The 13,871-nt window shown below is 37.9% G+C and overlaps 3 protein-coding genes across 3 annotated transcripts in view; 2 read left to right on the top strand and 1 right to left on the bottom strand.

Annotated features, from left to right (window-relative positions):
• The first annotated feature begins 164 nt into the window (after positions 1–164).
• Positions 165–1,192, top strand: Trf (TBP-related factor). Its single transcript, XM_068294866.1, is given in 3 exon segments — positions 165–378; positions 509–624; positions 627–1,192. Coding segments are annotated over 3 exon segments (678 nt in total). The 5' UTR covers positions 165–217; the 3' UTR covers positions 1,028–1,192.
• Positions 1,193–1,514: 322 nt separating this feature from the next.
• On the bottom strand, positions 1,515–11,235 carry Mcr (macroglobulin complement-related). The gene is made up of 7 exons (XM_068294442.1): positions 11,065–11,235; positions 7,418–8,394; positions 3,560–7,358; positions 3,305–3,498; positions 3,070–3,244; positions 2,852–2,957; positions 1,515–2,752 (listed from the first exon to the last, which is right to left on the bottom strand). The coding sequence occupies exons 2-7, from the start codon at positions 8,341–8,343 to the stop codon at positions 2,541–2,543; spliced, it is 5,412 nt and encodes a 1,803-aa protein (XP_068150543.1). The 5' UTR covers positions 8,344–8,394; positions 11,065–11,235; the 3' UTR covers positions 1,515–2,540.
• A 442-nt stretch (positions 11,236–11,677) lies between these two features.
• The window catches only part of Bsg (immunoglobulin domain-containing protein Bsg), a 32,442-nt gene continuing 30,248 nt past the window's right edge, over positions 11,678–13,871 (top strand). Inside the window, exon 1 of the mRNA XM_068295823.1 lies at positions 11,678–11,806. The gene's annotated coding sequence lies outside the window, so the exon portion shown is untranslated. The remainder of the gene's footprint in view (positions 11,807–13,871) is intronic.

Raw genomic sequence — 13,871 nt, 5'->3', positions numbered from 1 at the left:
GATTTTTTACTTTTTAGCCATGGGTATATTTGCACTAATTTGGTAAATACATTCTAAAAGTTTTTTTACTCATGCATTTTACATTTTACTTTTCTCTACGTGTGTCACGTAAAAGTTGCTATCAGCTGTTTTGAGATTCAAGATTTTTATCACAAACGGTAACTCTTAGTAGTCGGTTCTCGTGTTGTCATATGTTTATACAAAAATTTGTTTCGCTATGCAGTTTCACTTTAAAATTGCAGATGCTGAAAGAGATAAAGACAACGTGGTGGCTGCTGCATCCAGCAATGCTGTCAATCCGCACAGTACGCTCCAGCCACAGCAGCCGGTGCCTGCGTTGGTAGAACCCAAAGATGCCCAACACGAGATCAAGCTACAGTGAGTTGGCAGCTGTTTTTTTTTTTTCCATATTCAACTCCATTTGAAAGATCTCTAGCAATGTTACTTCATTACTTGATGCATCTCCAATATGAGTTTTATTCATCACGAATCCTTTGTACACTTCCAGAAACATCGTGGCCACATTTTCGGTGGCCTGTGAACTGGACCTGAAAAGCATTAATTCGCGTACCCGGAACTCGGAATATTCACCCAAGCGTTTCCGTGGTGTCATTATGCGCATGCATTCCCCCGATGCACGGCATTGATCTTTCGTACGGGTAAAATTATATGTACGGGAGCCCGCAACGAAATAGAAGCCGACATTGGATCTCGAAAATTCGCTCGCATTTTGCAAAAACTTGGTTTTCCTGTAAAATTTACGGATTATAAGCTGCAAAATATTGTTGCTACTGTAGACTTACGTTTTCCCATACGTCTAGAGAATCTAAATCAAGTACATGGACAATTCAGTTCTTACGAGCCCGAGATGTTTCCAGGACTTATCTATCGTATGGTCAAACCTCGAATTGTATTACTAATCTTTGTAAACGGCAAGGTTGTATTCACTGGTGCCAAGTCCAGGAAAGATATTATGGATTGCCTAGAGGCCATTTCACCTATATTACTAAGTTTTCGCAAGACGTAGAACAACAAAAGGGAAATCCCCTTTATTATATTTGTTAACTACTCTAGAGATTAAAGATATTTTATAGTAAGCATTTACCGAACAATTGGAAAAAATATGATGTACAACGAAATAAAAGTAATGATAATGTACATTATCATTACAAGTACTGTAACATTTATTAAATTTTTCATCGTTTTCTTAATTTTATAATGGCCCTTTGAATACAAGAAAGGTGAGAAATAGAAAATTATATTTAAGAAGTGCAGTAACCTGACTCCGATGCATATAGGGGTTGCATCAAATCGACCTTCCATTAACTCCAAGAAATTTCAACGTGTCGATGCTATATCCGATGTATATCCTTGCAAGTTTATCTTCTACTTATTCCTTTCAAGCGCCCAAGAGAATTAATATTTTCAGTAAGAACTATATTTATCATTTTTAAGGCTGATTGTTTCTTTATAATATAGCCGCCCGATCCTCTGTTAAAAGAAACCACCAGAAATAAGCTTTTATAAATAATTTTTTCATTTCATTTATTTAGAAGAACTTTTCGTTTTTTTTTTTCCTTGGTTTTTGTTGAGTTAAACAAAAGAAAAACACAATTCAAATTTTTCTTTTTCAGTTTCTCTCACCTTAAAAAGGAGGGACGGAGTTTTACTATATATATAAATATATGTATATACATATACGATTCGTCAGGCTTTACACACATTGTACAAAATGGCTATATAGTATATGTAAATATATAAAACTATTTCTCTTTGTTTCATTTTGTGGGACGCATTCAGTATCAAACTTATAAACTATGCAGAATTCATTAGTTGTTGCATTTAGATGAAAAAAATTAATTATACTTGTGGACGGTATAAAAAAAGAAAATATTTTAAGAGAATTTCAATTCGATCGATACATGCAAATATGTTAATTGTCTAACGATTTCTAAAATCTAATAAAGGCAATTTGTGAGAAGACACATTAGATTCTTCTATTCATTTTCCGTTTCTCAAATCATACACACAGAGAAAATACAAATTTTAACGATACGGACTTTAGACAATTTTATAATATCGTAACTTTCTTTGTGTTTGATTTTGTTCTCAGATATCCAGACACTTAAAGTGCCCTTAAAAATGATGATAATAAGGCCATTACGGTTAAGGTTCTTTCTTATAAAATACATTAGATATAGTTTAGATAGATATGTAGAGTTATGAATAAATGTGTGTGTTTTTTGCGTTTGGTTTAAACAAAATAAAAATTAATTAATGTTTAACTCTGCTCGTTCGGTTTGTTTTTGTTTTGTACATATTCGAGTAGTTTACAAAAAGGAAAACATGAATGAAAACATAAAGCGTAAACAAAAATTATAAACAAAAATGTTAACCAGTGTTTTGTTTTTGGGACGGAATGCACATATGTTTGTGTGTGTGTTTGTTGAAAACTAAAAAAATTAAAAAGAGATTCTTAAAAATCAACTGATGACTTTTTCGTGGTTTATGGTCCTAGGTTCTCTTTGATTCGTTTTCGCTTAGGTGAGCAACTGCAACATATTTAAGACCAAATGCGTACGACTGCGCAGCAAATAGACGAATACACTGAAGAATAGCAGCGAGAAGGACATGGAGGCACGCCATCCCATGTTGTAGATTGAACAATACGGACATTGAGAGCTGCCGCACACTTCGCAAATGTTTAGCAAATATGTGGGTAAAGCATCGAATATTGACTCATTAAAGCGCTCTGCAAATTTGAATATAGAATCGATATTAGTTTTACATCTAGTAAAAGTCAACTGTCAGGTAGTTGGATAAGGAGCTCTTTTAATATTATGGTACTCACCAGGTGCATAAAAATCGTACACGCGAACAGGTAAATAGCGTGACATATTGGCCACTGGATACCAACGCTCTATGGTGAAGTTTACACATATATCTTCTTGATCCAACTGTAAATATAAAGTTTTAAAAAAAATCACAAAATGCTCTTTGGAAATGGGAAACTTTAAAAAAAAAAAAAACATTTTGAAAACATCCGTTGGAAACAGATTTCTATCTTACATAATCAAAATAGAAGACAATTTTGCGTTCCAGATAGCGAGCTCGTCTCAAATTTCTCACACGATTGCTCAAAACATAAGCGTCTAATTTTTGCTGCTGTATCCAATAGCCAGTAGGTATAGCCACATCGAGAACAGCCATGCCAGAACGCTCAGACTCTTCGGTGTGCAGCCATCTAATGGAAAATTCATTAGTTTTAGTGTGCTCTTATAAAACAGAAATGGAATACACTCACTTTTGACAGGTGACATATGAGATATGCGACTGATTCCTGCCATGGAAAATGGCACGAGTGTTCAAACCAAATGCTGGGACTGGTGGTTTCGTTTGGAATTTCGCTATATCAACATTATATTGGACATGCATTTGTAAGATGGCGTAACCAGCGCCCTTTGCCTGGACTTTAATGGTGCCCCATGCATCCGGTATCTGAAGGGAAGCAATGAAATTAATTTAGTTAAGTATTTTTTAATTTTGAAGTCAATCTTACGTCAATACTCTGCAGTCTGGCCAGATTTGTGTCATCTATGTGCAGTGCTTGAGTCTTGCCACCCTGGGATGAAGCCTCAATTTCCACAGTCAATGAGGAAACTTCACGTATTCTCGATCTCACGGTATATTCGACCAAGGCCTTAAGAGCTGCGCTGGTGTCCTGGGTGGAGGCCCAGCCACCATCTTGCAAACGTTGAGCATTTAACCAACGCACAATTGGATCCACAAAGAATTCACGACGTGCCACATATACCAAGAGAGCATAAGCAGTCGTCTCAATATTCAATGCATCATACTCGTAGGGTAACCGCGGCAAAGAGAACCACTTCTGATTCTCCAATTTTCGTGGAGGCTGTGGCAATTCATGATTACCCCAATACATAAAGTCTCCTATAGTTCGTGCGTGTCTGCGGAGTATACCAAACACATGCTCGGCAATGGGTGAATTACATAATTGTAGGGCATAAGCTGTAATCGCAACGTCAAAGGGTTCTGGAGTCTCTTGCAAAAATTGCATATTTCTCTCTATCCAGGCGACGGCACGTTGTGTGGCCAAAGCCACACGAGAGCCCAAAGTACCAGACAAATCCTTAACTGTGGCCAGGGTGATCAATACATGGGAAGTCAGCGTAATATTACGATTTCTTAGACTAGTATAGTTGGCGAAATTAGTACGATTCATTTTGCGATCCGGCAACCAGGTGACTTCATAGAATGAACCCTCCGGTGTCTGATGCTGGAGCAGCCAACGCATATTCTTCTCAATGATTGTGGAATCAATCCATATGAAATTTTCCCACTCATAGAAGCTAGCTTCTTGGAAGATGCGTAAACAGTAGCTGGTTAACCATACGGATGAGTCCGAGTTGTTCCAATCGGAACGGAATAGCGAGAAGCTACCATCTTGTCGCATAAAACTCAATTGCCTTTGATAGCCAATGTTCATGTGATAGAAAGCATTCTTTTCCAGAGTCTTATTCCGCTGATTAATCAGACGCATATACATTATTGTATAAAGATTGGCCGCAAAACTAAAAGCATTCTGTTCAGCCGATTCCATAGGTAAATACAATAGAGAACTTGCGTTCACTGGCATTGTGGGGAAGATGGGACCAACCACATCGCCCACAACCGAAATACGCGCCTTATTCGATCCATAGACAAAGTAACGATCCACTTGATATGGTATTTCCGGGGTCTGGGTAACATTCACATGCATATACTCCAAAACATAGGCACGATTCGAAAGATCCAGCAAGACAGATTGATGACGATATTGGGGTAAGCCATCGGATTCAACCTGCAAAGTTCTTGTTATGGTATCCGTTCCCAGGAGTGTGGCTACATGCAAGGTTACATCAATATTGCCCAAACGTTGTGGTACTACGGGAACATAAACCGTGGTAGTACCCTGAGCCTCCAAATATATAAAGAATTGATGTTCTCCGCCACTTGTGCGTGGATTATATGAACGTACGATGCCATCTTCTTCGACGTGAACAAATTTATAATCCGGACTGCCGTGCAAGACAACTGTTGCCTCAATGGGTGTGGTCATGTAATTGAAAACGGTTACCCTTACGCCCACTTGTTCACCCTGACGACAAGCCGATGGCATTTCCACGTTAATAAAGAATGGCTGGACTCCAACATATTCCAAAGCGCGATTCAACATGCCAAAACCTTTGGAGGGACTGACACTGAAAGCACTAACCATCCAATAGGCTGGACGATCGGGTACCTCGATATTAAATATATAACGTCCATGTGGTCCAATATTTACATCCTTCCACAGCCAAACATTCTCATAATGCCGCAGAACACGATTGAAACGATATTTGCGATAGTTAAGCAACTCGGTGTCATTTCGCACATGACAACCAATCTCATCGGTGCCATCATCACAATCGAAGAGGCCATCACATTGTTTCTCCAAACGATAGCAACGTCCACTCAAACATTCACCATAGCCCAAAGTGCGATTACAAGTATCCTGACGACGCGGCACATAGCCATCCGTAAAGACAATCAGTCCACTATACTCAAATGTCCGATTGGCATCGACACCGAACGAAGAGGCTGGGAAATAAACCAATTCATCTGGTTTTCCTTCATGGGAGTACCATATGTGTTTATACGTGCCATTTGTTTGCTCATCGAAATTGGACATTTTCGTTATAATCTTGGCATAAGTCAGTTCATTGCCCGCTTGCATAGTGTAGAAGGCGCTATCGATGCCCGATAGACCCACATAAGAGCCAGGTTCTCCAAAAATGGCAACCTCAACCTTTTCACCAGTTCTTGCCTTTCGATTGTTAATGTAAACAGTGAAATTATTTCTTGATATGCCATTAACTGGGAAGGTCAATGAATCTGCAACCACTTGACCCTGTGGGGTGATCTTCCATACAACCATGGTAGCCACTGGAGCCATTTCGGCGCTTAAAACCACCGCAATGGTACGTATACCTTCCGTAATAGTTTCACGATCATTGACCAATATAACACCCTTTGACATGATCAGATAATTGAATTCCTCCAAATAGAAATTGGTTTGTATATGGAAAATAATATATTCTCCCACAACTGGTTGCTCGGTGCTGGTTGTAATTTTGATATGCTGATTTCTAGGTGAATAATGAGAGACTAGCAGCAATTCCGTTTGCACACGCTCTTCCGTTTGCACACGGTCGTCCAATTGCACACGGTTACCGTAAGGATCTATAAAAACTGCCTGCAGGCGCATATTCTGGACACCATTCAAGAAATCAGTGGCCTGTTTACTATCACTTAGGCCAAGATCATTACGTATATCGATTTTAAGCTCCCAAATGCCTTCGCTCTGCTGTGACATTACCAAACGTTGTGGGGGCCAATCTCGTCTACCACCACTACGACTCTCTACATAGCCAGTAACTTGCATTATGCCCCGCCGTAACACATCGGTGGGAATCGGTGATCCATCATGATATTCCACTACCAAGTAAGTGGTAAATGGCATTGCCGGTTTAAAAACTTGTGGTGATTCACCCAAAAATGCCACGCGCAAACTAGAATTATAGACGCGAGCAATCGCGTAGCCACTAATGATCTCGTCATAGAATTTTTCACCAACCGTGGCTGTTATCAGCACCTCCATATTGGCCAAGTTAGGGACAAGTGAATCCAATTCTCTTAGTGGCCATTTGAAATCGAAAGTACCATTGAAATAACGTAGGAAGGGCAAAGTTTTACGATAACCTCCTGTCCAGCTATCATAGGTCTCTTGGAACTCTGGTTTACGCACCCAAAATGGCCATTCCTCATCGAATTGATAGTGCCGCTCGACAACATATTGATTGCGATATAAAATATCTTGTGATATATCTGCTCCATCTTGTCCCAATTGTGGTACATTATATTGAACTTGTGGATTTAAATTGGGATTATTATAACGCCAGCGTTCATTATAACGATTCGCCTGCTCCAAGGGTGAGCGACCCAAACGGAATTTCTCATTTAGCACTTGATTACTAAAGTAACCAATGGGTCGAATGGTAGCCTTCAGGGTAAGATTTCCTCGCACAGGCAGACCACTGGTAAAATTGGCCATAATACGTCCATTTATAAATTTATCGGTCGTGAAGAAATATGCTGGCATTGTGACATTAACCTCGAAACGTGTCTGATAGTATTCCTCGACAGTGAAGTGACTTTCCTCCTGTTGTCCCTGGGCTATCACACGTATAGTCCATTCACCAAACAGCGGCTGATCCGACAGCTTGTATTCCAATGAAACGGAACCCAAATTTGATTGTCTAGAAAGAATTTGCCATGAATTAATTTCTGTGGGAAAAGATTTAGTTGAAGAACTTACCGTGATAACCAACGCTTAAGTATATGCCTATTGGGATCGAGCATGTAGACATCAATGGCATTATCGAAACCCTTAAGTTCCGTTGTTATCGGTATGGTACGAAAACGTACAGTTTCACCTTGCATATAGAGGGGTTTATCTGTTTGCACGAATATGGTCATTGATCTCTGTGAGAAATCCAATCGTGTCTCGTTGAGGAAAGCTACACCACCAAAAACATTCTGATAGAAACCCTCGACACGCAATTTGTATTCTCCTATTACACTAGTAGGTGGAATACGCATGAGCAAGGTTTCGGGTATACCCTCTTTAACATCTTTGGAATCACCACTGATTTGTACACCGTCGCAGGAGATACTGGCATGCACTGTGATGGGATATTGTGCCTGCAGTATGGATACAGACACCTGATAGATGAGACCAGGGCGAACCATGCGAGAGGCCACTATAAAGTATGTTGGCTCACGAGAATGTAGAGATTCCAAAAATGTTGCTTTCACATTGTACGAAGATTTGCCAAGTGAAAAATTAACTTCATCATCAGTGTTGCCATTTATTGCCGATCCTCCGCCCTGATTTAAACGTTTGTTATAATCATCCTGCTGAGATAGATCATTGTATGTGCTGCCAGGTAAATTGGCAGGATTGGCATTTGGAAATGATTGTGGATTCAATGGATCGCCATATTGTTGTTGTTGTTGATTAATATTATAGTCGAATTGTTGTGGATTATTATTATAGTCGAATTGTTGATTAGGGAATGTCGATGTAGTTGGCCCCAGCGGTTGTTGTTGTTGTTGCTGCTGCTGTTGATTGTAATTTCTTTGATTGTAATAGTTATCGCCTTGTCCAGATACCAGGCATCCTCCTCCCAGCAGTGTGGCAAGCACTAGGTAACCTTGCCACAACATCATTCTCCTCTTCATTATAATCGCGGAGAATTCGTTTGTGTTTTTCGTCCGGCGTGCTCTGCTTGGCTGCTCACCACATGAAACATGAAGAAAAGAAAATTAAATGAATGAACAGATTAGCGAGTGACTGAAAAGCAACATGTTCCTCCTCCTCCACAACCATTTCCTACAACTCCCCAACTCCGTTGAGTTATAAATAAAGAAATATTTAGTTCTAACAGAGAAGGGTATTATAGTTTTCCTTCTAAAACTTTTGTGCTCAAGATGCACTAAATCATAATTTATTTATATTAATATCTAGACATACATATCTAGACATCTTTATCAATAACTTAATGTTCTATAAATAAATAATGCATATCCCAAAGATTTCTGGCAGTTATCTAGATTAATCTAAAATTGTCACCTTCTCAAATCTTCTGATTATTAACTACAAGCATGGCCAGATTAATAGACGTGAGCCTGAGAATTTGATAGCTAAAATTAAAATTACATACATATGTATATACATATGTATGTACATACGTAACAAGTTGTACGATCAAAAAACTTATTCGCAAGAATTTCTTTTTCAGAATGGCCAGAGTAATAGGTATAATCAATAAATATTGGGTTAATTTAAAAAAATTTTGAATACTTTACTAAATTTCGTTGATAACATTTAGTATGGTGAATATTCGCAATTGTTTTATATAATATTATCTGGAATATCAGAGTCAACACATTAAAAATATTATTTTTAAAATTCTATTCCTAATACAAGAGCAAAAAACTTATTAAGATGTTTCAATTGACTATAAAGCACACTTTTAGGCGTGGTTCTGTTGTTTGATAACGAAATTTAGAAAGATGATTAACAATTTTCCTAATTTGCGGTATTTTGTGGTTTTGCTTCTTTTAAAGGGTTAATAAAATTTATTTTCTTTAATTTCAATAACACTGACTTGGTAGAGTATTAGAAATTCTCAATTTGAGATTAAGCTCTAGGTGAACAAAATTCGTGGTTGGTTTGGTTGATTTCCGCGTGCAGTGAACAAAAACAGAAGCAAATCATTAATGAGGGCGCCGACAGTATTCTGGTTGTATTAATAGATCCCATGCAGACCACCGACTTGGAGTTCTTTTCTTTTTTGAAGTGAAACAGGAGCAATGAACGTGCCGAATAAATGTATCTATATACATACATACATAGGAGGAGGAGGGAAACCATGTCAGATCTTTAAGTAAAATGTCATTCAAAAGTGGGCGGCAGCAGTGCAATTAGTCTCTTTTTTGATGTCGAAGCGAAGAGATTCGAAGACACATTTATAATGCTTAGTGTTTTTTAATACCTTCATAATTTATGAAACAAATGCTGTGTATATGGAAATTTTTACCAAATGTAATTTATTTTTAACGGAAACAAAAACAGCTGAATAAATTAAGGAGCTTATCATTTTCATTTATCTCTCATGAAGAAAGAAATAATTCCTGCAACACGAGTCCTTTTTGCATAGGCGTAGCTGGTTTCAGTTACTTTTCACTGAATATGCTAATATTTTTAGGTTCTAAGGATCCTTAAAATCGGACTGGTTAACAACAACACCTTCACCTTACCAACTCCTCTAACTAAATAGGTAGTTTCAATTAAACAGACATTACGTAACACTTCAAGCTAAAATTTCTTCATGGCGCTTTTAAGACGAAAATTGCGCGAACATTAGAGATGGACATTGTTTCCTTTTTTAGAAGCGGAGGAAAATAATTTAAGCCCATGTGTCTTTCCTAATAAGTTTAATTACTCCGTCCCCTTTATAAAACATTCCAACTACGCTTATGATACCTATAGGAGCAAAAGGATACAAAGGTAACATGAAAAGTCAACTAAAAGTAATAAGAAAAAAAGGACAATAGGTATAAAATACAATAGGGCGCAGTCGGAGCGGCACACTTGACCCTCAGGCTCAAAATGAAACTCTAGTAGGGAAGTAGCATTTCAAATGCAGTTGCCGGTAAAAAATACGGCAAAAGGTACGTAAGATAGCGGTTGCATCTACCTGTTCCACAAGACACCAGCATGTGCGTGTCTGCATATTTGTGAGAATGTGTTAGTGTGCGCAGTGAAGCAGCAGAAGTTACTGGCCTAGGGCTAAAGAACATACAATGCGGAGCGAGAGAGAGCGTGAAAAGAGAAAGAGAGTGAAAACAAATACTAAACGTGAAAACCAAACTCGTAATAATTTTAACGGCAACTTGTAATCCACCCTTTCAATGCAGACAAAAACATACACACACATACAAACACAGGCACATGTAAAGTGGCATTAATTAACTGTGAGAAGACCCATTCATACGGCAGGAGTAAATAAATGAAAATTTAGAGAGCAAAAGTGCAATTGAAATTGTATTAAGCAGGACATAATGTCCCTTTTAACTGAAATTTGAGATGCACAATTGCCGTCTGACACAACAAAAAAAAAAAACAAAAACAATTAGGCAGCAGGTGGCTTGGTATTCGTCTTTTAATCCTTTTTAAGTTTTCTTCAAAAAGTTTATTGAACAACAAAACTTGTTTTTTTAAAACATTGAAATAAAATGTTTTAAATAATTCGAAGCATTTGATAAAAATTTTCGGTCAACGCCCATGTGTCATCCAACAATAACAACGCAAGCAGTGGAGCTTAGCTTAAGCATTTTCAGCGACAACCAAACACAAAAAAATTTGGGCGGGTCGCTTTTACCAAATTTTACACGTACCTTGCTTTATTTAACACAAATTTGGCGAATGTGCCAATGGGCACATGTTAATTAATAAACGAAAGCAAAACTAAATTAAAACAAATTAATTGTAAAACTTAAATGGATATTTAAAACAAACTAGAAATTAACACAAACAGAGAGCGATCCACACCCGCAACTAGAGATGCCAAACCGTCAAGCGTACTATCGATGGCAAAATCGATACTATCGATAGATCGATGTTTTAATTGCTTTTGTCGAGACAAGCCGTTATTGATGGATTCTCATATCTAGCCATTATTAAGGGCGGCACTGGGCGCAGCCTGAGTCGAACTGATGAGTGTAACGTCGAACCAAAGCGCAACAACGTCGAACAGGGTATTCGCGGGGAGGTTTGACTTTTTGAATAATTCAGTTCGTTTAATTTAATTTCAATAATTTTGCATCGCATCGGCCAAATGAATATTTTATATTGAATTTAAAACAGAAACGATAATGAAATGACAATGCTGTAGAGCATAATTTTGTTTTTCTTACTATTTTTATCGGATTCCCACTATTTTAATCGATAACTACTATCGTTTAATCGATTACATTCTCCTTCTATTTTACCACCAGTATTTTCTTTGCGGCAACGTTATAGTTAACAGCTATCTGTTAGAGCGTTATCGGTGTCGTTATCGATTGTTGTTCCGCCAGTTCGTGTGATGTAAGGTCATTCGCGTCGAAAAAAAACGAATTTTTGTGTTTTGTGTGCTAGGTAATTTTCCCAAAGTGTGCAAAATCATGTAAATCAGTCTAATGCCCAAGCAGCAGTCTTCAATTTAACCCAAATACCTAACGGTGAACATGTGAAATATTGCTAACAAAATTCCTATACACACACACATACACTCAGAACTAATGTGCGTGTGTATGAGAAAGAGAGAGAGAGAGAGAGAAAAATGAAGTCCAAAAAAAAGCTTGGTTGAGCTCTGTGTGCTAGAGAACCTAGAGTTGTCACCGTTAAGCAAAGAATTTCGTCATTGAGAGTGTGTATGTGTATAGGTGCATGTGAATGTGTGTGTTTTGTGCGTGCCTGCGTGTGTGTGTTTGTGAGAGTTGTGTGTGTTGGTAGTTCTCTTCTTCTGGTAGTAAAAACACAAAAGGAAAAATTCAATGAGAATAATATGAAAAATATTCTTCAAGAAAGAAAATATGTTTCGTTACATCAACGACAAATGAAATGAATAATAGAAGCCGAAGCGAAGAAAAAATGAAAAACTATTACATAAATAGTGCAAAGTGTAAATGTTATTGAAAAACGAAAGAAGAGAGAGAAAAATCATCGCCGACGCCGCCGTGTCCGCCGCGCAGCACGCTGTCGTCATCGCTGCTACTGCTGCTAAAAAAAAAAAAGCAAAGAATAAAATAACGAATAACGGGGAAAAAAGAGGAGCAGCAGCCCCCAGCAAAATAACCGCTAGCCAGGCAGGCATCAATAGCCGAAAAATACATACATACACATACATAAATGTACATAGTTAGTTTTGACCGATCTCGTGACTTGGAATTTATTGAAGTATTATTGATATTGAAAATACAGTTATAATAATTGCCATGCCCCCCAAAATAAATGAAGGCGAACTATAGGTGGTCGTGTAGGGGGCTCGTTGAGAGAAGGACTAGTGCGGGTGGTGCGCCTGTGTGAGTGACCTCGTGTACATGTGTCGCGTGCTCGTTTGTGTGTGTGTTTGTGTGTGTGCGGAGGCAAGGAGTGTCATGCGTATATTTTACTCCTCCTTCCTTTTCGTATTCTTGGTCCTCCATCCTCGCATTCTCTTGTTCGTTTGAGTTGAGGTTTAGTTCTGCCCATTGCCACCAATAATAACAACAACAACGAAAAGAAGCGAAAGAGAACACACGCGGACATACACACATATGCAGAGTGTTTGGTGCTGCTCTTCCTTTCGGCTCCCAACGAGTTTTAATCTTGTTTTGCCATTTTAATCATATGCGGGCAAAGAGAGCGACCGACGAACAATCACAATCACGTCATCCAGCCAAACACACACACTCACACACAAATTCCAATACAGTGAAGATTGACATCTTGACCTGTAAATTTGCCAATAAATTAGCGTTGCCTACTTTTAGGCTCACAGAAAGAAAGACTTCTTGAAGGGAAATCAAATTTTGTATCCAGTTAAAAAAACATTTTAAGAGATTGAATATTCGTTTTTTTTTTTTTTGGAATAATTAACAATTAAACTATAAATCAGAAATTCTGATTTAAATTCTGTTTAAAGATCAGTGTTTGATCAAAGATTTTTAATTTAAAAAATAGGACTTTGGTGTACCTAAAATACAAAAATAATGTTAAGTGTCAGTGAAATATTTCGTTCTGAAAAACGCACACAATCTTCTCATTGACCTTTAAATAAAAAAAACCTTGCCTCAGCTAACATAACGGTTTAATTGTAATTATGTTGTGCTTCTGCAAATTAACATAAGGACAAAGAGGGGATTAAACAAAATGTAAATTCGTATTTTACTTTTTAGGGAGTTTTGTCTGTAACTCAATGAGTACGCATACAAGCGTATGTATAACCACTATAAAGTCATTTATATGAACTTTATTGGTCACAGCTCCAAAAGAAATGGAGAATGAAACGGAGTGAGTGAGCGGATTTGTGGGGGTGGGTGGGGAGAGCTGACCTTAGTCGTGAATTGGATTGTTTGTTTCTGCTTTTCGCGTGTTTTTTTCTCATTTTTGTCTTTCTTTTTCTCAATCTATTAATTAAAGCAATTAAATTAGCACGAGTTCACACTATACACACATGATG

This window comes from Drosophila tropicalis, unplaced genomic scaffold, assembly GCF_018151085.1.
Source record: "Drosophila tropicalis isolate 14030-0801.00 unplaced genomic scaffold, ASM1815108v1 contig_845, whole genome shotgun sequence".
NCBI classification, from domain to species: domain Eukaryota; kingdom Metazoa; phylum Arthropoda; class Insecta; order Diptera; family Drosophilidae; genus Drosophila; species Drosophila tropicalis.
The sequence above is the reverse complement of the archived record's forward strand: the minus strand, read 5'-3'. Positions and strand labels throughout refer to the sequence as shown.